The sequence below is a fragment of the Erpetoichthys calabaricus genome, chromosome 8 (genome assembly GCF_900747795.2).
Source record: "Erpetoichthys calabaricus chromosome 8, fErpCal1.3, whole genome shotgun sequence".
Taxonomy (NCBI): domain Eukaryota; kingdom Metazoa; phylum Chordata; class Cladistia; order Polypteriformes; family Polypteridae; genus Erpetoichthys; species Erpetoichthys calabaricus.
In genome coordinates, this window is record NC_041401.2 from 60,915,810 (window position 1) to 60,942,579 (window position 26,770).

The 26,770-nt window shown below is 38.7% G+C and overlaps 1 protein-coding gene across 2 annotated transcripts in view; it reads right to left on the bottom strand.

The window, feature by feature from the left end:
- Positions 1-11,920: 11,920 nt before the first annotated feature.
- Positions 11,921-26,770, bottom strand: part of LOC114655522 (ras-related protein Rab-34-like) — a 49,411-nt gene continuing 34,561 nt past the window's right edge. For both annotated transcript variants that reach the window (XM_028806586.2, XM_028806587.2), the window contains exons 7-11: positions 24,813-24,864; positions 19,991-20,072; positions 18,986-19,076; positions 16,521-16,628; positions 11,921-12,964 (exon numbers count right to left, since the gene is read on the bottom strand). In XM_028806586.2, the coding sequence (XP_028662419.1) occupies positions 12,900-12,964; positions 16,521-16,628; positions 18,986-19,076; positions 19,991-20,072; positions 24,813-24,864 (398 nt within the window). In that variant the 3' untranslated portion in view covers positions 11,921-12,899. The remainder of the gene's footprint in view (positions 12,965-16,520; positions 16,629-18,985; positions 19,077-19,990; positions 20,073-24,812; positions 24,865-26,770) is intronic.

The following is a 26,770-nucleotide window of genomic DNA, read 5'->3' on the forward strand; positions in this document are numbered from 1 at the left end:
GTCATATATATCCTGGACAATCCTCACATACACCACTGGCACTCCTTTCTTTCTCGTGCATCTCCAGACCTCTTGACATAACACACTATCTTAGGCCTTCTCCAAATCAATAAACACCATATGCAAACCTTTGTTTTTCTCGATGCTTCTCCATCAGTGGTCTCAATGCGAAGACTGCATTAATTGTTCCTCTCACTCACATAAAAGCAAAACTGCTCCTCCCCTATGGTGGTCTCTTCCCTAATCTTTCTGTCTATAACCCTTTCCCAAATTGTCACTGTATGTGACATTAGCTTTATCCCTCTATAGCTTCCACAATCCTGAAAATTACCCTTCTCCTTATAAATGGGTACAATCACACTGTTCCTCCACTCCTCTGGAAACTATTCTTTTCCACTGAAACAGGTATTACACACGTGGACATGGGAGGCAATTGAAGAGCTCTAAAACAGATAAATCCATGCCAGACCAGGGAGAGGCAGAGTGCACTGATCCTTCCTCTTTTTCATTGGCAGAGCAACCATGGTAAATTCCACCTGGACTCAATGATGTCATTCTGGTTTCTGGACACGATGACATCACTTCCCCAAGCCAACTTTAAAAACGCCATGTTTGCCTGTCTGTTCTATTGTTGGACTGAAGTCTGTTGAGACCTGTTTTATTTGAACCAAACTTTCAATTGTTGGCAGCCTGTTTCAAGTATACAGGCGGCTGCCCCCAAACCTTTTCCTGTGTTTGTCCATTGCTTTCATACAGGTAAATAATAGGACTAATATGAATTTTGAGTATATCATATCATTTATATATTTTTTACACTGTTCACTCAAGCATTTCTTTGTGTCTTTCAACAGTTGTATGTTCAAGCTGCTGTTTTTTTTTTTGCCATACCCATAACCAAACAATAAGGTTCCAACAGTGAATGTTTTATTTCAACTTATTACAAATGAAACTTACAGGCTGCACAGTTAGGTGGCCCAAGCAGGTACTCTAACTTGCAGGGAAAACTCAGAGTTTGGTGGCAGGATTGATACTCCAGCCACTGTAAAAAAAAACCTCACACTGTTCAGTGTGGCGCTGAGGTGTCACACATTACACAGCTGCACTCAAGTCACAATCTGGGTGGTTCGTTGTGTGGTGGGTGCAGCAACGTGTTGTAATCAGCGCATGTTCCCAACCTCCTTTCTCTTTCTGTAGTGCTTGAAGTGAAAGAAAATAACTGATGGTTTTGGAGGCTTCTTAAACAATTGTGAGGGGAGGTTAATGTCCACGATTGCAAAAGTAGATGTAAACCATTTTGAACGGCATGAGTAGGGGTCTACTCCCCGGTCACTGACAACCACAGTGGCTGGCACGCAGTCGAGTCAGAGCATGGTTGCTAAGCACATCTTACTTGCGCTTCACTTAATTGTCTTTCGTCTAATTCACAGCTCATTTTCCACACGGTACATCACCCAGTCAGTCTCTTTTTCCTGTGCAGGACACCTCATCTTCTTCACTTACCATCAGGCCTGTTTATCTATGCAGTTACAGCCACAGGATGTTTAGCTGTGATCTTGTTCTGATGACATTTGCTCCATTTCTCTGATGTTATCACTTTTCGGGGTTAAGCTGAAACAAGGACTTTTTGCCTATGAATCGTTCACTCGCTACAGCACTATTACCGACAAATATCAACAGATAAAAAGCACTGGTCAATTAATTTTCTTTTTTCTATAATCTCACCAGATTTCAGTTAAATCATTTTTGAGACTTGTATTTAGTTGTTCTATTGCAAGATGGTTTACTCCTAAATATGGATATATTGAAATGTCCTAACTTAGTGGATACCTACTAACCTAAATATTCCTTCCTGCTTAACTTTTTACTTAAATGGAAAATAGTGCTCTTGTTGATGAGTGACTGAGGCAGCCTTTAATTTTATGTATTTACTAGACAAAGAGCCCGTTTCGACAACGTAAGATGAAACGGTCACGAGTGGAATAGTAATAAGTATAAGCACCACAAACCTGATATAGGTGTATCGAATGAATGCATAATTGAATCACAATGCGTAATTAGGCCTCGAGCTGTAGTCGAAATCGCTTTTCAGGCCTGTAGAGCTTTAATCAAAGTCGCCTTTCTCTTTGAATTTTCGCGGCTGTAAATCTGCCGCCTGCCGCGATGTCGGTCTCGTAAGGTTTTTCGGGCAGCTGCGCAGAAGGTGACTGCGCATTCGGCTTTGGACATGCGCAGAAAGCGACTGTGCATTCGGCTTCGAATGGAAGTGAGTGGGTGAGTGAGTGAGGAGGCTGGCGAATTATGTATTAAGGTATACACACACAGAGCCTATAAAATGTGTTCACCCCTTGGAAATGTTCGCATTTTATTACTATACAACATTGAATCACTGTGGATTTCATTTAGCCTTTTCATCACGATCAACAGGAAGAAATGAAATCCACTGCACTGTATATGCACAGAGTTTTTAACTAACGTTTCACGCAGATGCCATGTTCCACTAGCAGTTTTAACTGATGGTTCCAGGTTTTCAGTGTGATGGACTGGCACCCAGGTCAGAAGGGGCTCCTGCCTTGTGGTCAATTTTATCAGGATAGGCACAGGCCTTCTGTGACCCTTACCTGGAGGAAAGGATTTCTGCATGTGATCCTGTACACACAAACACATCAACAACAGCTAAAATTTCAAAAATGTGTGTAAATAACATAAATTGTGTCCAAACTTTCACATTTAATATTAATTGGTTACGAAATATTTAATGAAAAACAAATGCATCATTTAAGATCCAGCTCTTTAGTAAGCCTAAACTGGATTAAGTGGGAATAAAAACTATAATTTAAAAACAAACAAAAAATAACAGTGTCTTTTATAATTGTGCATGCACACACACACACACACACACACACTCACTCACCCACCTACCCTATAATGAATGTACTCTTTATGAAAGCCCCTTTTCTGGTAGCAGTTAGTTTATGTAAATATGTCTCACCAACTTCAATCACCAACTTCAAAAATTGTTAATATATTAAGGATGGGGTTTCTTAATGACTGTCATGATAAACTTTTTGGTTACAATTGATTTTAATTGTAGTGGTCTATCTGTGACTCCAGCGATTACGCTCACTTCACCAATGAGGAGGCAGTTGTGAGGATTGTGTTCAATTCACCAAAGGGAAACATAAAGCCCCCACCTCCCACTGGCATGCCCCTGGTGGGTCGCAAAGACACTAGAACAGGGGTCTCCCAACTCCAGTCCTGGGGAGCTACTCTGGCTGCAATTTTTCATTCTAACTCTTTTCTTAATTGTGACCAGTTTTTGCTGCTAATTAACTATTTCCCTTTATTTTAATTGACTTTTCTTGAGACACTGACTGCTGAATTGATTCTTTTTTCCTTAAATGGCACCTTAACATAAATTTGACGTGAAGTGAGCCAACAGATGACCAACTAAGTTGGGGCCTCAAACTCCAACCAACTTCACGTCATTCAGTTTCTTAATTTGAAGCCAATTCTCGTTGCTACTTAAACCCGTTATTTAATTCCATGGTGCTCATTGTGCCATGGCAGACATTTCCAAAACTGTTGATTTTCTTTTTTAAGAGCACTTTCAAAATGTTTTGTGGACCTGAGCAGATCAACATTACTGAGGCCATCACCTTTCTTTATTTTCAGTTATTGTGTGATGGACAGTTTGTTGTTTATGTGTTGGTTCATTTTGTGTCTTTATATTGTTTGGTTGCTAATTAACTTTCTGGGCTGATGTCGACTTTTGTCGAAATTCAGGGGGTAGAGGACGGTAAGCGGCTGTAAACTGCGACAAGACCCACCCTTCCATTTAAGTTCAACTCTCTTTGCTAGAAGGAAAGTATGTATAAGCCTAATGCTGCTGAATGGACCCAGGTACTTCGTCGAAAGCTTGGGACCACATGGGCCACTGTTAGCAGGGGTGTCCGCAATGACGTTCCATGGGTATGGAATCCAGCTTTAACTCGAGGACAGGGGATGGGTGGAGACGGCGATTTTAACCCACAATGGGAGGCGTTGAGACAAAATATTGCAGAAAAATATAAAAAAGGAACGGACTGGTCCCTTATTTCTGCTGTAAAACAAAAGAGAGACGAAACGGTTGATGAATGGGCACATAGGATTCAAGACCTTATGGCTAATCACTCGGGCTTGGGAAATGCTGATGACCGCACCCGAGCTGCAGTTCCACCTTTTGTTTCCGGTTTGCGCCTTGATATACAAAACAAAGTCCGCACTTCCTGTATTGAGTGGGAAAGTGCCACGTTTGTTGAAGTCAAACGACATGCTGAACATGCCGAATCGGACTCTCATGCCAAATTATTGGCAGCACAGATGAACTATTATACCAGGAATACTCCTGACCAAGGTCGAGGATATGGCTTTAGAGGAAGGGGACGAGGACGAGGAAGAGGACGAGGTGGTTTTAGAGCTCCTCCTGTTGACCACACTAAGAATCCTTTTATTCCCTCTCCCTTAAATTCCAATGCTAATTCCTTCTCTTGCTACGCCTGTGGTGAAACTGGACATTTTCGTCGGGAGTGCCCTCACAGACAGCAACAGCCCCCACCTCCCCTTATTCCACCTGTTTTCTCTGACACCCCTGACTAACAATACTGGCCATAGGAAAACGCTGGGACCTCCAGCCACTCTTTTCAACTACCTTTGCTCACCCATAATTCAGAGACTGATCCTTTACTGACATTGTTCGTTGATGGCACTGAGACTGTTTTCTTAATCGACACTGGTGCCACTCGCTCGCTGGCAAAGGTCCCTGCTTCGAACGAAAACTGTTACTGTGCTTACTGCTTCTGGACAACCTCACCTTCTTCAAGTATCAAAACCTCTTCAAGTCCAGTCACGTCCTGGCGGACATACTTTGTTCAACCCCAAAGTTGTTGTGTCTAATTACCCCTTATCCCAAACCCTCTTTTGCAGCATGGACTTTAGATATTTCCCCACACACCATTCTCCTCAAAGCCCTACACTCTTTTTCCCTTTGTCTTTTTCCCAATTTACAGGCCCCTGACATTTTACACTGTACTGCCCAATACTTCCCTATAGAAGTAGACACCACCTGGCTAGAATCTTTCCTTACTTCTGGTATTTGCCCCGAAACCCTTCACATCTCCTGTGTTTTTATTTCATCCACAAAGGCAGCTGCTTCTGTTCATTTTACATGCTCACAGCACATATATTATCTTGGCAAAATAGTGCCTCATTTTTCCTTAGCTAAATCACACACTGTTAAATGGGAGAAAATAGGACCATGGGTGGAAAAATGCCTTGAAAGAACAGACTGGTTACAAGTTACTCCAGGTATTTTTGATACTCCTGACCATTTAATAACTACAGTAGTGTTTCAAAGGATAGCCCACTGTGAGCCTCTGGTGATCCACCCGAAATCCTCCTTCCGCCCGCACCGTGCCCAATATCCTTTGTCTCCCGAAGCAGAGGCTGGCATCTCCGCCGTACATCCCGATCTCGTCAAACGCGGTACCGCCGATGGACATGGACCGTCATGCCTCAGGGATACAGAGAAGCCCTTTGTGTTTCTGGTTAAGCTCTTGCCCAAAATTTGGACGGCGTCTGGCCGGAAGTAGTACATTGATACAGTATGTAGATGGAAAGCGCGACGGAAGAAAATTGTACAATAGACACCCAGAAATTGTTGCTGTTTCTGTGGGAAAATGGCCATAAAGTTTCTAAGGTTAAGCTGCAGCTAAACAAAACAACAGGTTATGTCTGTTTTAGGTATTCTGGGCTATTGCAGACAGTGGGTTCTAAATTTTACTGAAAGAGCACAGCCGTTGCAACAACTGGCTGAGAAGGCTCTCTGTAACCTCAAAACTACTCTTCTATCTGCGCCCGCGCTAGGTTTGCCTGATCATTCTCGTCCATTCACTTTGTTCGTGGACGAAAAGCAGGGATTTATGAATGCAGTACTGACGCAACAACATGGAGATAAACAAAGACCGGTGACTTATTTTTTCTAAAAAAAAAAACTGGATCCAGTGGCCGCAGCACTTCCTCCGTGTCTTCGTGCTGTGGCTGCAACAACAGAAACTGTATTAGCAAGCACGGATGTAGTTCTCATGAAATTTCTTCTGTCCTTTTCTTTTTTCTTGTGACGTGTGCATTGAGTTAATAGTCCATTTGTTTCTGTTTCCTTTGCTGCATTGTTTCCAAATATAGTGTAAATATAGAATAATACTGGGGTGAAGTGTGTTGAAAATGGTTTGGGTGATTTTGTGTGTTATACAGTGTATTAAAGGGATCCCTATGAGTATCAGAATGTACTCTGTACTTTGTCAATTGAAAAATGGAGCACCCTCAACCAGTTACGCAGTGGTCCAAGGGGACCGCCTGCTGGAAGCAAATCGAATTTCATCAAGCTAAGTGCACAAACAGCTGAACTCGTAGCACTCACTCAAGCATGTCAGCTGTCCGAAGGGAAGATCGTAACAATTTATACAGATTCCAGGTATGCTTTTGGAGTCTGCCATGATCATGGAGCACTATGGAAACTAAGGGGATTTAAGACCAGTACTGGAGAGCTCTAACTAAAAACTGAAAAAGATAATTATCGATTTGTGTAATTGGTTTAACGCAAATGAATGTCTCCACTTTCGTTTAAGGCTTGTAAATATACAAAATATTTTTCCTTTTAAACCCTGATCAAGTTTGAAGGAAAAATACTCTTTTAATAATATTCTAATTGTGATATGAATGGAAGTTGTGTATTTTAGGTACTATAAAGGAAGAGCATGGTGACGCAGTGGTCAGCACACTTGATACGAATAAAGGTTCAAGCACGTATGTTTTCCTTGTTAAGTCAGAATAATAATAAGCATGAAGGAAAAGACGCGTTTAAGTATGTTGCATAGATAACCTTTAAGCACAACCTCGCGTGAGAGATTTCTGTGAATAAAGTACAATTGAAAGAAAACTTTATTCTATGAATGAAATGCAATTGTAAAAGAGATGTTGAAAAACATTGGGAAGCTGTAGGTTTCTTTACATATGCAGAGCAATTTTGCAGATGCTGTGCAATATGTCAAAAGTTTAATGTGGGAAAAGGTACCCAGGTAAGTCCCGCCGTTACCCCTAATCCAATGGGTCCGTTTGAACACCTCCAAATGGATTTCATTGAACTAACCCCGTCTAAAGGGTACCGATATTGTCTTGTGATTGTCGATGTGTTCTCCCGATGAATAGAGGTTTTCCCTTCAAAACACAGCGATGCCAAAACAGTAGCTAAAGCACTTTAATTAAAGAGATTATACCAAGATGGGGTATCCCTCAAAAGTTACAAACAGATAATGGCACTCATTTTGTGAACTCCATTATAAATGAATTAACCACCTGGCTATTGTGAATACCATCCCCAAAGCGGAGGCATCGTAGAACGATGCAATGGCACTTTAAAAGCTAAACTCGCAAAAAAAAAAAAAAAATTTGTGAACAAACTAATTTATCATGGCCGGATGCACTATCCTTAGCTTTAATGGGACTAAGGGGACGGACACACCGACAACTGGGACTATCGCCGTTTGAGATTCTGACCGGACGTCCCATGCCCGTTGGCATGGTTGTAATGTGAATTTGCATACTGTGGACAATGATCTTCTCTCTAGTCTTGCAGGTTTGCGAACCTCGTTGAAGGAAATCCACCAGCAGGTTAATCAAGCCTGGAGGACCAGCCCCCTTTCCAAGGATTTACCAATTCCTTTGGGCACCTGGATCCTGGTTCGAGATACTCGGAGGAAACACTAGCATCAGCCTAGGTGGAGAGGACCATTCCAAATTCTTCTATCCACACCACACGCCGTGAAAGTTGAAGGACTGCCTGCCTGGATTCACGCCTCACATTGCAAGAGATGGCACCCTTGATTGCTGTGCTAATATGTTTTTCTTTTCCCTTGTCTACTGCCCTGGTCACCTTGACTTTCCCGTTAGGAATTACCACATCAGTGCAGTTTGATTTCTGCTCTATTATCAACTGTGGGACTGGTCGACAAGCCCAGTGGACCGGATCTGACAAATACGTGTGTATGAGGGGAAGTGACTGCGACAACTGGCAATGGGTTTTTGCTAACACTGGAACTGAGGACTGGGGTTATCAACCTTTTGAGGCCCAAAAATACGGTTTGAAAAATCGGTTTTCTATCATAAAAGGACATGCCTCTCATGAATGTGCTGACAACCATTGTAACCCCTTGATCATTACTTTGAAGAACCCCTCTTTACATGACTCAGGTATTTATGTATTAGGGGCATATGTATCTGGAACAGACCCTTTAGGGAGATTTCTAATTAAGATTGACAATCCTGTTACTAACACCCCTCATTCTCTGGCACACACACCCATCTCCCCAACTTTTGGTTCAGATTTTTCTCCTGTTAAGATTATGAATATTTCCACCCTTTCATCCACTTTTTCAGTAGAAACTGGTTATGGAGATCAGAATAGATGGTTGCAGTGGGTTCTCTATTCAGCTAAGCAAGTTAATCGTTCTCATTGTTATGCGTGCGCTGCAGCCCGTCCCCATTTAGCTACAGTCCCTTTCCCATTATCTAACATTTCTGACCCCGTGGGGTTGCCCTGCCTTCTGTACTTCCAAGAAACCCCTCTCTGGTTCAAAGTGTTCTAATCTATCTATTCTTTTTCCCCCCACCCGTCACATGGATACCCCTATGTTTCAAACTCACGAAGGAAATTATACATGTTTCAAATCTTATGGAACGACATGGGTAGGAGAATTACCATTTTCTTTCTGTTCTCAAACTTTTCAGGTTAACTTTTCTCTGAACACCGTTCTGTCTTCCTTTCTTCTCTCCCAAACCACTCCTAGATCAGATATTTGGTGGATGTGTCGTAGGTCCAAATTATTTGTCACCCTTCCCCCTAACTGGTCTGGTACCTGTGCTCCAATCCAATTAGTTATGCCTTTTAGACTTCTATCCTTACCTCCCTCTCACTCCCCATATTATTCCACACCTCCTTTTTATTTCCGACATACCCGCTCCCTTTTCCATACACCTACTAATATCTCCTTACATGGCCCTGGAGTATACATAGATGCTATTGGAGTCCCTAGGGGTGTCCCAGACAGATTTAAAGCTAGGGATCAAGTTGCTGCCGGTTTTGAATCTATCATACCCCAAATTACTATTAATAAGAATGTAGACTGGATTAATTACCTTTATTATAACCAACAACGTTTCCTTAACTTCACCAAAGACGCTATTGAAGGCATACATGAACAGCTTGATCGTACTTCTTTGATGACTTGGCAAAATCGTCTAGCCCTGGACATGTTACTTGCAGAAAAGGGAGGTGTCTGTGCTATGTTTGGTGATGCTTGTTGTACATATATTCCAAATAATACCGCGCCAGATGGATCAATAACTCGTGCATTGGCAGGCCTCACTGCTCTCTCTAAAGAACTTTCCACTAATTCTGGCATTACAAATCCTTGGGATCAGTGGTTTACATCCTCCTTCGGATCCTGGGGACAATGGATAAGATCTGTTTTCATTTCTTTGGTTGTGACATTTTGTCTCCTCCTCCTGGTTGGTTGTTGTATTATTCCTTTGGTTCGCTATATAATATCTAAGTACTTTACCGCCTCTATGGAAAGGGCATATATGCTACATGAGGAGCGCATGTCTCGTATAGCTTCTTCCACTTCCTATTCCCCTTCCCCTTCATCAACCATTTCAAAATAGAATTATATAGGCCCACATCATTTTTGTTCAAAAAGGGAGGAGTGTGAAAACATAAAAAGATGTAATTGAACAAAATGTATGTGTGTATAGAAAATAGGACAGAATGATGAAACTTGTTTGTGTTTTGCGTACGTGACAAAAAGCATGTATACTTTCTAGAAGTTTCTTTTGATGATGTGTGTGACAAGAAAATATACCTTTAGGGTAATGACTTTACAAAATTGGAAAAGTACAATGAGTCAGGACGCTATTTTTTGCTTACGTGGTCAACGATCAGGAGATTAGAAAGGTATAAAAGAACAAGGACATCTGCGCTCGAGGCAGATGAAGCGCGGTGTCCTAGGACTGTGTTTCTCTGACATTTTACCCTTGCCTGGTATGTATTAATAAAAGGTTTTGACTAATTTTAATTTTCTTCTCTGTCTTCAGTCACAAAAAGTGTCCACACATCTGGCGAGAGACTAAAGCGGATATGCAAATTAAAAAACCCATGGACGTTTTACATATTATCACTGAATCGGACTAGGACTTATTGGACTTGGAATTTGATGCAAGTGATCAGGAGATGGAGATCGAAAACAAAACTGAAGTACCAGCATCAGCTGATCAGTCCCTGGCTGATCTTGTGGTGCTGAACACGTTTGGGTAGCTGATGCACCTATGGCAGCATTCGCCTGGGAGGACCACCACTTATGATGATGATGATAAGAGGTACAAATCATATTGCGTCACACTGCAACTGCCACCACTGCCCACCTGCTGTGCGAAGACAGCCAGCCCACCGTGCATTCCTGCTGGCCATCGAGGTGCCCCTGTGCAGCCACAGAGATGCCAAACATGCACCAACAGCAGCCACAGCACGTAGCAATAGACATTTTCGGTTGATTTATGTGTGAAACCATCGCTTTGTGTGCTTTTCAGAAAACTGAGTTTTCTGCCCTCAAAGAGTTAAGGAAAAAAGAAATAATTAAGGGGCCTGAGTCTTAAGTTGTACGTCAATTCAAATTAAGGCAAACAGTTAATTATCTGGTCACTAATTAAGAAAAGGGTTAGAATGAAAACCGGCAGCCACAGTAGCTCTCCGGGACTGGAGTTGGAGACCCCTGCACTAGAATGTGGAAAAAAATGGTTAGCAGAATGAAAATTTTAAGAAATACTGCTCTAGGGGATAACTGGAGTGTCCTCAACTTGTGAACCCTTCATCCACACTTTGCCTTGTGTGTGTGGATGAGATGAAATAGGATTTTTCTTTTTCCTTCACAAATGTATTAAATACAGCAGTGGTTCTCAAACTATGGGGCAGGCCCCCCTAGGAGGGCGCGATGTAACAAAAAGGGGGGAGCGAAGATGTGAAAAAAAGAAAACAAGAATCAAAAATATGAAAAATACATCTATTGAAACCAAAACAAATTAACTTTACATTCTGATATTAGAAAAATAGAGTTAGATAAATGTTGATCTAAGTAGGTATAATAAAATATGCATCTATGATATATCATTAATTAAAAAAGAACAAATTGGTATTAGTGGGCTCCTTTCAAAAAAACATTAGGGGGGCGCGATTAAAACTGTTATGAAAACTTGGGTCGCAAATACTTAAAGGTTGAGTAACGCTGAAATACAGAGAGTAGGAGGAAGGCTATGGCACAGACTGGTTATTGTAAACTCTTTTCATATTTTCTGTCATTCAGGTATGAACTTCTTTGTAAAATACTTTTTTAAATTTATAAATATCTGACGACTCTGTACAAATTCATAATAAATGAGACACCAAAATGTTAAAAACTCAAGCAAGATTGTTTTTATACTTGACCAACCTTTTCTTGCATGACTTCAACTGGGATTTCTGGAAGTTGGCTTTTCATCAGTTTTAAGAGTTACACATGATTAGTGCACAACTTCCTACAAAGCCTTAGAACTTGTACAAAAATGACATTCCTATCAGCAAATACTGTACAGAAATACATGTTGCGACACTTTGGGTGATATTCACAGGAGCTCTAGTCAAGGGGATATTTTCTGGAGTCTAAGTTCCCAGAGTCTGAGTTTTGGCCACCAAGATGTATTTACTTCAATTAAAGTAGAGAAAGGAACTTTGTGTTTAGATAGATATCACCACTTCAGTTAAAAAAAAAAAAAAAATCTAAAACTTAAAATGTACAAATTAAAGTAGTGCCCGGTTTTATAGCAGCATTCATAGAAGATTTGGTGCTCATATTTTAATAGGCTTACTCGCTTGTTTGGGATTTTGTATATTTCAAGACACTATTATACAGACAGGCTATTAAATGAAATACCTTTGTGTATTTAAAAAACATTTGAAAAAGTGCTTTACTGTCATATTAAACTAGTACATTAATACCAACATAACAAATAATACTTCAGAGAAGACTGTAAATACATCACATACCCTGTTAAATAAGTGTTACACTTTTACTTATATCACATCTGGTGTAACTTATCTGTGATTTATAGATCAAATCAAATCCTAAAACCAAAACAGGCTGCTAATTTTGGCATTTTTCTTTATTTATAAAATGCAAAGTCTGCAAACAAATCACTGGCTACTAATAAAATGTACCAAAAACATATAAAACATGAGAGGTCTTTGGACAGAGTTCTTTCTGTCTTGTATTACAATAGTTTGACAAAAATAAATTTTCATATGCAGTTAACCTATTCAATAGGCAGCACCTTTTTAGTTATTTTTTGCAATAAAGTAGTAATTGTTGTTCAGTGGAAATTGTGTAGAAATGTCCATCTGTGATATCAGATCAACTTACAGTAGATGGGACTTACTTTCTCTGTTAGAAGGCAGTTCCTATCACTTTGTGTTGACGACAGAACACTGAAGCGCAGAACCAGCTGCACAATTGTTTAAGGAATACTTTGCAGATGCATTTCTCTTTTTAGCATATTCTGGAGGGAGTACTAGAAACATTACAAGCTTTAATCAAACTCAAAAAGGGAACAGCTACACTCTGAATGCCTCTGGTCCTCTTTGAGTGGTGGCTGAATTTTGTGATAAGCTAATAAAGTGCAGATTGTTCTTTCCCGCTCCAGTGCGACAAACACTTTGTCCAGTGCTTTTGATGCAGTCCTCTGTACTCATAACCTGCATGCAAAAACTTCAGTCTTGATCGTTACTTGCAGCAGTTTGCTTTATTCTTCTTGGTCTCGTACAGATTATGTGAGTTACTATTAATCCCTGAAAGAATAAATGGAACCTTTGTTATACAGAGTCGCAGACCACTGGATGAAAAGTAATACCACATTCTCACACAAACTAAAACCCAAGATCATTAAATGACCAATTCACCCTGCTTTTTGTGAATTTTATCCCAAAATGTGTTCCTCCTTGCTTGATTTTACTAAAAGAATAATTAAGATCACAAAAGATTGGATTTAAGCATAAAAGGATAGGATAAAGAATGTGCAGCAAGTTGGGTGAAAAATATAGCAATCTTGATCTTATATACAGTACATGTATGCATGGACATATAATTAATATTCCCAGCCCTATTTAATCCAGTTCAAGGTTGTTAAGGGTCAGGGGCCCTGGACAGTTTATTAGTCCATCGCTGTACGCACTCACACACCCCTTGTTGTGTTTGCTCATTTTTACATCCATTCATTCATTTTCTAAACCTGCATATTCTGAGCAGGGTCTCAGGGATTCTATCCCAGAAAGCATCAGACACAAGATGGGAACAATCACTGGACACACAGTTCATCACAGGGTGAAAATGCGCACAAAAATACACACACACACACAAACTAGTCCCAATTTAACATTGCCATGTTTTTCTGAACCTATTTTGCTCTTTTTGTATACACATATACTGGCCATTTTATTATGGACACCTTGCTAGTACCGAGTTGGACCCCCTTTTGCCTTTAGAAGTACTGTAATTCTTTCTTGCATAGATTAAACAAGGTGCTGGAAACATTCCTCAGGGTCTTTGGTCCATACTGACATGATAGCATCACACAGTTACTGCTGATTTGTCAGCTGCATATTCACAATACGAATCTCTTGTTCCATCACATCCCAAAGGTGCTCTATTGGATTGAAATCCGGTGACTGTGGGGGCCATTTGAGTACAGTGAACTCATTGTCAGGTTCAAGAAACCAACTTGAAAATGATCTGAGCTTTCTAACATGGCACATTATTCTGCTGGAAGTAGCCATCATATGATGGGTACACTGCGGTCACAAAGGGATGGACATGGTCAGCAACAATACAGGTAGGCTATGGCATTTATACAATGCTCAATTGGCACTAAAGGACCCAAAGTGTGTCAAGAAAATATCCCCCACACCACCACCACCAGCAGCCTGAACCGTTGATACAAGGCAAGATGGATCCATGCTTTCATGTTGTTGATGCAAATTCTGACCCTACTATCCGAATGTGGCAGCAGAAATCGAGACTCACCAGACCAGGCAATGTTTTTCCAATCATCTGTTGTCCAATTCTGGTGAGCTTGAGTGAATTGTAGCCTCAGTTGCTCGTTTGCCGACAGGAATAGCACTGAGGGGGCTACTGCAGCAGGAGACCACATCTGCGTCAAGGTTAGACACATTGTGCATTCAGAGATATGCTTTTGCCTACCTTCGGTTGTAACAAGTGGTTATTTGAGTTTCTATCAGCTCAAACCAGTCTGGCTAGTCTCCTATGACTTGTGGCGTGAAGAAGGCACTTTTGCCCAGAGAACTGCCACCAAGTTGATAATTTCGTTTTTTTGGACCATTCTCTGTAAGTCATGAGGATGGTTGTGCGTGAAAATCCCAGCAGATCAGCGTTTTCTGAAATACTCGGATCAGCCCGACTGGCACCAATAACCATTCCACATTCAAAGCCACTTAAATCATTGTTCTTCCCCATTCTGATGGTCGGTTTGAACAGGTCATCTTGACACTGTCTACATGCCTAAATACATTGAGTTGCTGCCATGTGATTGGCTAATTAGATATTTCCATTAACAAGCAGTTGAACAGGTGTACTTAATAAAGTGGCTGGTGAGTGTAGGTTTTTAGGGTTGCAGAAAGGAAGAATGTGCAAGCTCTACACCAGGGGTGGGCAAAGTCATTCCTGGAGGGCCACAGTGGCTGCGGGTTTTTGTTCCAACCCAGTTGCTTAATTAGAAAACAATCCTTGCCAATAATTACATTTCATGGCTTGTTAGTGCTTTAACTCTGCTATGTCAAGTCATTCTCATATCCTAGATTTTTTTTTCCATTCTAAGGATATCATCCAAATACTTTGAAGTGTAAAACGGATGGGTGATTCTCAATCCTTCACTTTTTTCTCTTCTCTTTCCTTCCAAGTATTTAATTAAACCAAATAGTGCACAAGAAATACACACAGGTGTAAAGGGTAACAAGCAAAATTAATAACTGCTGGTTTCTTTTGTCATTTACATCTTATTGCTAATAAGGGGCAATTAAAAACCAAGAATGCAGCTGTTTAAGACTTAAATAAGCAATAAGGGTTCAAAATCTTAATGAGGGAGATAACTAAAATGAAGCAGAAGATGTTTCTAGAGCAGGGGTCCTCAATCACAGTCCTGGAGGGCCGCAGTGGTTGCAGGTTTTTGTTCTAACCCGGTTGCTTAATTAGAAAGCAATTCTTGCCAATAATTTAATTTCATAGCTTGTTAGTGCTTTAACTCTGCCATGTCAGGTCATTCGGATATCCTTGATTTTCTTCCCCTTTCTAAGGATATCATTCAAATGATTTTTGAGTCTAAAATGGATGAGTAGTTCTCAGTCCTTCACTTTTTTTCTCTTCACCGTCCTTTAAAGTATTTAATTAAACCCAATAGTGCCTGATAAATACACACAGGTGTAAATGGCAACAAGCTAAATGGAGAAATGGTGGTCTCTTTTGTCATTTGCATCCATCCATCCATCCATTTTCTAACCCGCTGAATCCGAACACAGGGTCACGGGGGTCTGCTGGAGCCAATCCCAGCCAACACAGGGCACAAGGCAGGAAACAATCCCGGGCAGGGTGCCAACCCACTGCAGGACACACACACACAAACACACCAAGCACACACTAGGGCCAATTTAGAATCGCCAATCCACCTAACCTGCATGTCTTTGGACTGTGGGAGGAAACCGAAGCGCCCGGAGGAAACCCACGCAGACACGGGGAGAACATGCAAACTCCACGCAGGGTGGACCCAGGAAGCGAACCCGGGTCTCCTAACTGCGAGGCAGCAGAGCTACCACTGCGCCACCGTGCCGCCCCTGTCATTTGCATGTTATTGCTAATTAGGAGCAATTAAAAACCAAGACTACAGCTGTTTAAGACTAAAATAAGTGATAAGGGTTCAAAATCTTAATGAGCGAGACCACTAAAGTGAAGCAGAAGTGTCACTTGAGCAATAAGGGATTCATATTAAGTAATTGGGTTGAAGCAAAAACCTGCAGTCACTGCGGCCCTCCAGGAATGACTTTGCCCACCCCTGCTCTACACAGAAAACAACGTCAAGACACTCCAATGCAGTGTTTTCCCCCTTGTATTACATATACATTCTGTTTATCTACACTTCATGAATGAATTTTTTTTTTTTCACATTTTTAAAACTGTACCCTTTTGTCTTTGCATGGTTACTGTATATCTTTTATCTTTTAACAGGTATTAAGTGAAAATTCACCATCACACTTTTTCTTTCTTTACTGACTCCGTTCACAAGAGCCAATCTACTTGATAAAACCAGATATGATTTTAGGCATATTTTGGAATACTCACGAACAACATCTCCAATGCGCCTGGATTCGGATTTCTCCAATTCAGACAGCACACAAGTTTCAAATGTTAGGGATGCGACCCTAAAGAAGAATTCATTCACATTTTCCCCTGTAGATGGATAAAAAAAAAATACATATGTATCAGTAAACTTCCTTCATCACTTTGCGGTTTATTATACATGGGCCCCAGAGATTGCTCATAATTTTGCTTATGAGGTATACTGTATACCTCTATCTTCTTTTCACAATATGTCCCCTCACTATTATAAGAGTTTTACTGGGATGGTTAGTAAGTATGTCCAAATCAGTCACATGCTACATACAGTACAAGCTCCATGCTAGCTTACTACTGCTTGGAGTGCATTATTCACATTGCATCTTACACCATGCCATTACTTGAATATTCCTGTAGAGCAAGATCTGTATTAACACATGCATTATACACGTGTGTGCACTAAAGTGAACTAAAGAGGAAAAATTCATTTGCATTAGATCAGCTTGGCTGCTGCTGGCAAGAAGTACAACTCATAAAAGTCACTCAGTAGTCACACCACAACAAGAAATTCCGGAAGAAGCAATAGATTTCCTAAAAAACACCTCCACTGCTTCCTGAGGTGAGAATTTCATTGTGAACGATGAGCCTAGAGTGTGTTGGTGTGTGCACTGCTGGGACTGCTGCCCTGCAACTCTGCCCTGAATAAACGTAAGGAAAATGGATGGATGTATATGATTGATTAATTATTTACAGTTCCATTTCATTTTCTACTCTATGGTATGGTGCATTAAGTTGCTTGCTTAGTACACCAGTCATTTTTAATTTCAATTTTCTTGTTTTCACAATTTCATCTACTGTAATTAGGCAGTGTTGCTAAGAGTGATAGTTTTTATTGGTGGTTTTCCATAAAAGGTTATGCAATTTTCATTCATTCAGACACCACTGCAAGGGAAACTAGTATAAAATGTGAGTCTTTACTTGGACCGTAGGTTTATTGGGAATTATTTGGTTAATCCCAAAACTAAAAGTAAGCGGTGGCTTAGATAAACATACTGCCAGTACTTCACAATAAGAAGCCTTTTGGAAGCAAACAGGGGGCAGGTCGGTATCTCCCGCCTTGGATAATTTTTTGAAATTAGCGGACGCCTCTGCAATATATGATCTAGAATCAGCTTGAATTGTGTGTGCCACCGGCTTCATAGTATACAATATGATTCTCTCACCACCACTTCTCAAAAATTAACTTAGAGGGAGGGACTGTACTGCCCAACTTGGAAGGGGTTGCAGACAGGGTCTCTAATCTGCCCTTGTGAATGAGGCTTGTGGCTTTTTTGCTATGTCAGGATGCCTAAAGCTAGGGCAGATCCACATGGACTCTTTGCATGATGTCCATGTACCTTCTAATTCCAGGCGCATGCTCCTGTCTACATATATTTAAAGAACTTCTGTAAAAAGCCAGACAAATAAAGTTCAATTCATTTGTCTATCACATACTACTGCCAGACTATTCTCCTGCGTATGGAAAAGCCATCTCAGATAAAGGAACATTGCAGACATTGGATTGAAAGATTCTCTCATCTGATTGGATGGCCAGCACATACTCCACTACTAATAAATTTTAGTTTTCTTTTCCAAAAAATACGGCATCTGCCCCATGCATTTGTAATATTATATATGATTAAAGGAATATTACACCTAAAATGATATTTTTAATATGTCTTTTACTTACCCTATGTACTTTGCTGTGATGGCCAAGAAAAAATTAAATCTCATGTTTTCATGATTTAAAAAAAAAAATCTTTTATGAAAAAACATTTGACAACAACAAATAGTATCAAAAATATCCATGAAAAAAATCTCATCCTTCTCATGCTGCATAATCCACACATCATGTCATCCAGTTGTATGCTCACAATGCCCCAAACACACTTTTTTACTAAAATATTATAATATAAGTCACTTCTGCAAAACACTCTAGTGAGTGAAAATGGAACATACTCAAATGTAGATGATGAATTGTTATATCGAATCTGAATGAAAACAGAAGATTGAAAATTTTTCTTGGCTGTCACTAAAAACTATATGCGGTAACATATAAAAAATGTCATTTTCAAATGGAGTATTCCTTTAACATGGCAAAATGACAAACTTTGCTGTAGCTGTAGTTTCTAGTCTGTTTAATATTTAGGAATTCAAGAATAGCTGACCTGCATTCAACTAATGAACTATTCTCATGGACTACTGGGTAACCATCTCTCAGATAGCTGCTTGATCAGATATTAATTCAAATATAGTGTAGAAGACTAGATGAACATGCATCCCTGTGTTCACAATGTATGGAATATTTAAATGAAACAGCAGCGGCTATCATATCGATGTACTGCATGTCCTCTGTGTCTGCTGCCATGTAAAGTATTTCTAGTGCTCAAAACAGCTGCATTTGCTACTATGTTAGCCATGTCTAGCCTCACCTGTGAGTGATGATACAACCCAATATTCAGCTTTCATCTCCTTGGCCATCTTGATAGCATCCTGTTCAACTCGCATATACTGGGCAGCTGACTGGAACAACATAATATCAGTGAGTCTATGGCACCTTATTAATCAAACTTTCTCTTCTCTACCCATCTCTGAACAGCTGAGATTAGTGGTTCTCAAATTCACTCCTGAGGGTCCACCATGGCTGCAGGTTTTCATCCCAAACAAATATTCCCTTTAATTGAACTCCTGTATTAAATAGGTAAGCTGTTATTGCACAGTTTCTGTGTTTTGGTGTCATTACAGGATTGAAAAAGCTGGGTTTAGCAGTTCGATTCAATTGTTTTTAATGTTGAATTTGGTTAAATATTTACTGGAATGTAGTATGCATTTATTTATGGTACACGGTGATAATTTAGTATTTTTTGTTTTGGGTTTAAAGATTTTCATCACTATTATCATCATTTATGGTGTTCTGGCTATTGAAGTTGTCATTTACTAATTCGCACACTCGTCAGTATGACACCGAAGTGGCTGCAGGCTCCCAGAATTAACTGTTTGCACAGTTATTAACGTTATTATTAAGATACAATTAAGGAACAATCCTCAATAAATTAAAGCTAAAGTAACAATAGAATTTAAAGCATACAACACTAGGAAAAATACAAATATTCCCAAATTTCTTATAAACTGTATGTAAATCTCACACTACTGTACCTTTCTGAAAGCAAAATAATACAAATACTCACTTATTTAAACAATGAGATTAATTCAAGTTAAAATGACTCACTGGTTGTAAAACTGGTTGGAACAAAAACCTGCAGCCACAGAGGTCCCCAGGACAGGCTTAGTTTGTGGCAAATCTGCCTGGTATTAAAGTGCAATACATTAACCACTTCAAGACAATATTGACAAATCCAACAAAACAAAAAGCAGCAACAGATTTATTTAGGAATTCATTATATTAAATTTCACAAACATTAACATGTCATACTTACGCTTAAATCTTTTTTGGTTCCAACTAAAAACAGCAGCACATTATTAGGATCATTTTCTTTCAGTGCATCAAGAAGCCACTGCCTTTAGGGGGAAATGTTAGAACAAAATAGGTTTAAGCATTATTAAAAATACAGTAATACATGTACAGCTGAAATCAGCACGCAATCATCAACAATCACTAGAGACAAACCAGCAGAGGGCACTCTGGTGCGTAAACGGTTACTTATGGGATCTTGCAAAAGTATTTATTCACTAGAATAATTCTGTAATTTTACTGAACATCAGATCTTACGCTGAAATTTGCTTGAGATATGTTTAATTCAAGGGACAAAAACTCAAAATTATATTTTTTTAATTAACAAAAATCTTAAGAATACAAAAGCATAACTGCAATTTACAGAAGTATCTGATCCCATACTTTTAATACTTTGTAGAGCCACCCTTTCCAATAACAACAGCTTTAAGTCTTTTGGGGTCCATGTGCACCACCATTTGGGAGCGAGACTTCCAGGAAGATTTGCTTCTGGCTGTTGACGCATTTTTTTAAAAAAAAGTAACATGCACTTCCAATTTAATAGGATCATTGTAGGACATTCACCATTTCATCTTGAAGCAACTCCAAGGTCACAATGGTGTTGTGTTTCTGATTTTTGTTCCACTCAATGAAGAACTTTTGCCCAAGTTTTCATTTCCCAGCCGATTCAAGGAGATTCTCTTGCACTTATCCCATCAACCAGCATTCCTCCTACTTCAAACAGATGCTCAGTTTCCAAGAGAGGAAAAGCAGCCTGCCTGCATAATGCTACCACCATAAGCAGTGTTACATATCTTTTTGAACTCCGGCCAAAAAGCTCTAATTTGATCTCATCTAACCACTAAACCTTTTTTAGTGACACAGCTGGGACACTCTTTTACTTTTTGAGAAACTAAAAGCATGCGTTCACAGGATTCTTTTTTGAGGAATGCTTCTTTTGTGCTACTCCTCCATACAGGCCATTGTTATGCAGCACTTTTGGTATGGTTGACTGGCACGCTGTCAATCCAGTCTCAGCTACTGAACTCTGTAGCACCTTCAAAGCAGTTATTTAAGCTTAGCCTAAATTTGGCTTTAATTTAGAAAAAGGTATATAAAAATAGAACAAAAATCTTATTTCTAAGGAAGTGCATCATAAAGCTTGACCATGGATCCTGGTACAAAAATCCCACACACATCCCATTACTGCATTATTTGCAGCAGCATTATGGCATTTTCTTCACAAATGTTTCAGAACAAAAAGTACAAATGTACATTGGTTACTTATTGCAGGGAAAAAAAACTGATGTACTTAAATGGATTCTTTGAAATCTCACATTTTAATATTTGTGCACTGAATGCAGAGCATTTGTCACACTGTTGAATTCTACAATGCCTCCAAAAATATCAGAACAATATAGAAACTTTAACAATGACTGCAAGACTGGAAAAATATTACATTTAAATACATATTTTTAAAGTGTGTATGCAGCAACACAAAAACAACAAAGTTAGCCATCAGTTTTACAAATGTAGATTCCTAGGCTAGAATTCTTCTCCCAGCTGTTGTCGGTGTGGAGGTGGCATGTTGTTCTCATAACCTAATTGACTGATGCCCCAAGCATGGTTGCTTCATGCCTTGAGCCAAATGTTGCTGGTCCCCCATGACCCTGAGCTGGATTTAACAAATTTGAGATGTTATTATATAAATATCTTGATTCTTTTGTATTATGAAGCTGTGTGGCCCTGGTTCACGTGCTAGGTATTAATTTATTAATTATGTGACTCATTAGGGGTCAACCCAGCTGATGTGACAGAAAATTTGTTTTCTCTAACTACACACACAAGAGACCTCACTAAGCAGCAACAGCTCATTCATTATACTAAGACTATGGCACAGTGAATTTTAGACAAAAAGACAGACATTCAAGGCAAGTCAGTTACTTCACTGGTTAAAACTGTTCACAGCAGAGACTCTTAAAACAAGAATAACACAGCAGATTGTTTAATCTACATTATTTGCTATCATAGCATCTGCTATTAAAAATGAAGCCTTATTATATATAGATTATTTAAGGGAGTTAAAATTCCAATGGAATGAAAAACAAAAATCAAAGCTAATAGATAACACATATAACATAGCTATACCAATATACTTTTTTTTATAGTTTCTACTTTTGTACTGTAATGGCCATATTAGAATGCACACCTGTCTCTTTCTCTGTGTTTCTGATATAGATGTGAGCACCACAAGGAACGGTCCTGTGTCCTTTCCTCTTCATTCTGTACACCTATAAATACAGCACCAGGCCACATCACTTGCAGCAATTCTCAGATGATTCTGCACTTATGGGGTATATTGATAAAGGGGATGAGACAGAGTATAGGAGTCAAGCAGAAAAGTTTTTTCTTGGTGCAAACAAAACTGTCTGCAATGTAACATCAGCAAAACCAAGGAGCTGGTTATTGACTTTCACCATACCAAAGAGCATCTATGTCTGGTCACTATTCAAGAAATGGATGTAGAGGTGCCCACTCCTACAAATACTTGAGAATCCAAGTCAATAACAGGTTGGACTGGTCTCAGAAAACATAGAATCTATATACGAAAGGGCAGAGCAGGCTCTTTTTCTTTAGGAGATTGTGTTCCTTTAATGTCGGCAGTGACATCCTTCACATCTTCTTCAACTCTGTGATGGCCAGAGCAATTTTTTACACTGGGATGTACAGGGCTGGTAACTTCACATCAAGAGAGGCCCAGTGAATTAATAAGCTAACTAAAAGGACAGGCTCAGTTGTGGGGTACACTCTGGAACACCTGAAGGTATTAGCGAAGGAGAGAAATAAAACAAAACTTTTTGTTCTCAATGTGTCTTCAAAATTAAATGTAAATTATTTTGCGACCTATTGCTGAAAGCCGTAGATGATGCTGTAGCTGTGCTACTTAAATGGACTACAAATCCCAGCAATTTCAGAGTATTGCATCATAGGGCAGCTTCTGCGGTTGCTGCAAGGGCTGCTGGGTAGAACAACATGAGGGTGCTAGCTGTGTTGTGAGCGTTTTAGTGTTTTCTGCTTAGTGTTTTGTTGGTTTTCTTTTGTATCTGTAATATTATTCATTTTTTCATTTACTACCATAAATATTCATACAAGAAATATTAAATTTAAATAAGAATATTAAATTTTGTAAAAAGTTAGTTTACTAAAGAACTGCTAAATTATGCACTTTGTCTTAGCAGCCACCCTTATACACGTGATTTGCTTGCACAGTAATCATTCTTTTGTCCATTTCTCACAATTTTTTGTATCCTATTTAGTTCAATAAACATAGAATATACAGTAATCGTGTGCCCAAAATGTCTTCATGGATTTTCACATTGACAGGGCTCCTGTGCTCTTAACCCCCGTGAATTGCACATGATAAATCGTACTTTTAGCCATGAAATAGACAGTAGAATTGTGTCAAGAAGCACTAAGGGGTTTCTTTATACCAACAGTCAGAAGTTTTCACTCTATTTTTTTGGTCATTCTGCTGTGTGTTTAGAGTCTATATTATATATATATATATATATATATATATATATATATATATATATATATATATATATATATATATATACATACATACATATATACATACATACATACATACATACATACATACATACATACACTATATAATTTATTTAAAGAGCTTCTGTACAAGGCCAAATAAAGTAGTTCTGTCTGTCTACCTACCTACCTTATATTTACACACCTTGCAGAACTCCATAATATTATTAGAAAGAGGCCCTACCTGGCCATTCAAGGTAACCAACAATAACACTGCACAACAAAGTCCAAACTAGTGCAAACTACTAACCATAAACTGCAATTTTCCATTAACACCAGTCAGCAATGATCATCACCAATCACTGATAGCTGTGCTATAATTTACAAAAAAAGAATTCAAAAACATCCTTTCTCAGCTGGAGATGCTAGACTGCTTGTCCTCCTTTCTGTATTTTTTACTTAAAGTGAGCTTTTACAGTATGAATTATGGCTAAAGCAATCTAGACTGTGGACATATTTACATAGGACTAATACTTCTTACAGCCTGTGTCACATTTACAGTACACAAATTGGACAGAAATTGTGTGTTTCAAATAGAAATCATGCACAATAGTGCACAATAGGGCACCAATGCACCGAGCAAGACATTGTGTACTAAAACTCGGTGCAATGTCTCTGAAAGTTTGTTAAGAATGCATGACAAATAAACTGGAGCTGATATACAAGACTTTCTTTTCACCCTGTATTTTACAATAGCAAAGAGAAAATGTTGTAAACCCTTTGGAATTACCTGAATTTCTCCATTAATATCTGGTAACAAGGTGACCTGATCTTTAACTAATTCAAAATAGACAAACATAATCCGTTTATATTAAAATCACATACATTATGTACTTCTTTTCCCTACTACATTCACTACTTAAAAGTGTCTTAATTTATATGAGTAACTATTGCAGAGATCAAGGCAATTCCAAAGGGTTCACAAATGTTTTCTTGGAACTATACTATTTAGTATATACTGTACATTATTCTAGCAAAGATTTGGCAATTCGGCTTTATAGAAGTGGATAAGTCATTTTTAAAGTTTAATATACAATGTTTAGGTTTTGTATAAGTTCATTGAGATGGTTCCCACCAGAAACATATACTTTATAAAATAATTACTAATCAAAGTAAAATACCTTCTGGTTTCTGACTCTCTTAAGTCTAGTGATTTGTAATGGGCCTACAATATTCTTAAAAGCATGTGTACTTACTTTGTGTGATCCAGAGAGGCAATGTCATTCACATCAAAAACAATGATGATTGCTGGAGGGCAAAAGATGAATAGAAAAATTGTTAAGAAGTTATAATAAAAGTGTCGATCATAATTTCTCATTTTTTATGGACCAACATTTTCCATTATAAGGAAAGCAGAAGTTCACACTTTAGGGACCAGCCCAGCATAGGATGGCAGTTCATTTCACCCGCACTACCTCATTAAGGTCCAGCTAAGAGTTGTCAGTGAAGCAAGTCTGAATGTCCAGAAGATGGGAGAGGAAACGAGAGTTGGCAGCAGAACAACCAATGCAGACACAAGGAAAACATGCAGACTTCACATTGGGAATACAATTTAACCCAGGCTAATAAACTTGCCATAATGTTTTATAAAATTCATGATTTTTTTAATGTGCTGTATGTCTTTTGGCAATTACATATCTCAGTGAAATAAATTATAATTTAATTTAACACAAAAGATACTCAACAATTTTGTAAATATTTCTAGCATGCCCAAGCTATAAACAGTGTTTAACATTAACTGTTTATTATCAGAAATACACTGAAAACTTTTGATATTCAAATCAGTGAACCGAATAACAGGCACCATGGAAGTACAGTTTGCTGATATACAAGAAATGTTTTTGAACCCATATGGATGGCAAAATGTTGCAACAAATAATACTGACATCAAAAATTAGTTTTGAAGTGCCAGTCCAATTTTAGAAATGCCAACATAGGACTATAGTCTGTTAAAATGGTGTCAGCATTGATGGATCATTTGTAATTTGCAATTACAAAGCAAAAAATGCCTAGACTGACCGAGATCTACTTTTCCACATCAGCTTTCTCCAGTACACTAGCAGACTTTTTCAGCCAAAATCTCTTGCTTTGCAAAAAAAAAAAAAAACTCTTACCCCAAATCAGTATGCCTGCCCACCAACTTAAACATATCCAGCACAGGAAAACTAATACATAATATACCGTGGTGTTAAGCTTACCTTCAATGTGCAATAAACTACTAGAAATATTTGTGTGTCTTTTCAAATGACCCATTTGTCATTGCTTTCTGAAATGAACGTTACTAAAACGCACCAAAGAAGTTAAAACTTCTGCTTATAATGAAGGTTAGTTATTACTAATGATAATAGGTATAAGCAAGGGTTTACATAGAATGATAATAAAGCAATATATTGAAGCAGACTGTAGCTGCAATTTCATTTTGCATTCACAACTATAATTTTTATTTCTTTTATTATTTTCTAGCTCTGGAAGTTTGAACATTTAAAACATTGTCTTTGATAACTCACTCTTGACAATATAGATGAGCCCCTCTCTTTTCAAGTAGTATATTTGCGGCTCTTCGTTTCCACTTCATCAATAAAATTAAGTCACCTTTTTTCTTTTCTGTGTAGATATTCCTTACCATTCAATGGTGGTGATTATATCCCAGTTTTTTAACATTTTGCCCATGTATAACAGGTATTAGGTCAAGTTTTGTTCCGAACACATGGGACATTCATATTTCATGAGACATGATCTCAACAGCTTGGGACGGATAATTACATTTTTTCTTTTTTTTTTTTTTTGGTCATTTTTATGATTCAGGACTTTTTTCATCTGTTTTATTTGTTCATATTATTTTTCATATGTTTGTGCTATACATTTGTATGTGTTGAACATTTGCATTAATTAAATCGAGCAATTAAATTATTACATTCTGCACTCTACCACTTCTTTGTTGTGATCTTCAACTTAACGTACAAACTTATTTATTATTTTTTGGGGGTTTCCCTATATATATCGGGAGCCAAACCACCTGCGTTTTAGAACAGGTCATCTACTAAAAGCAAATCATGTTTGGGCCTCACCATTACTTGGATAGGAGACTATGAAGGTAAAGCTTGGGTTGCTGCTGGAAGAGGTGTTGGTGTGGCCAGCAGGGGAAGCTTACCCT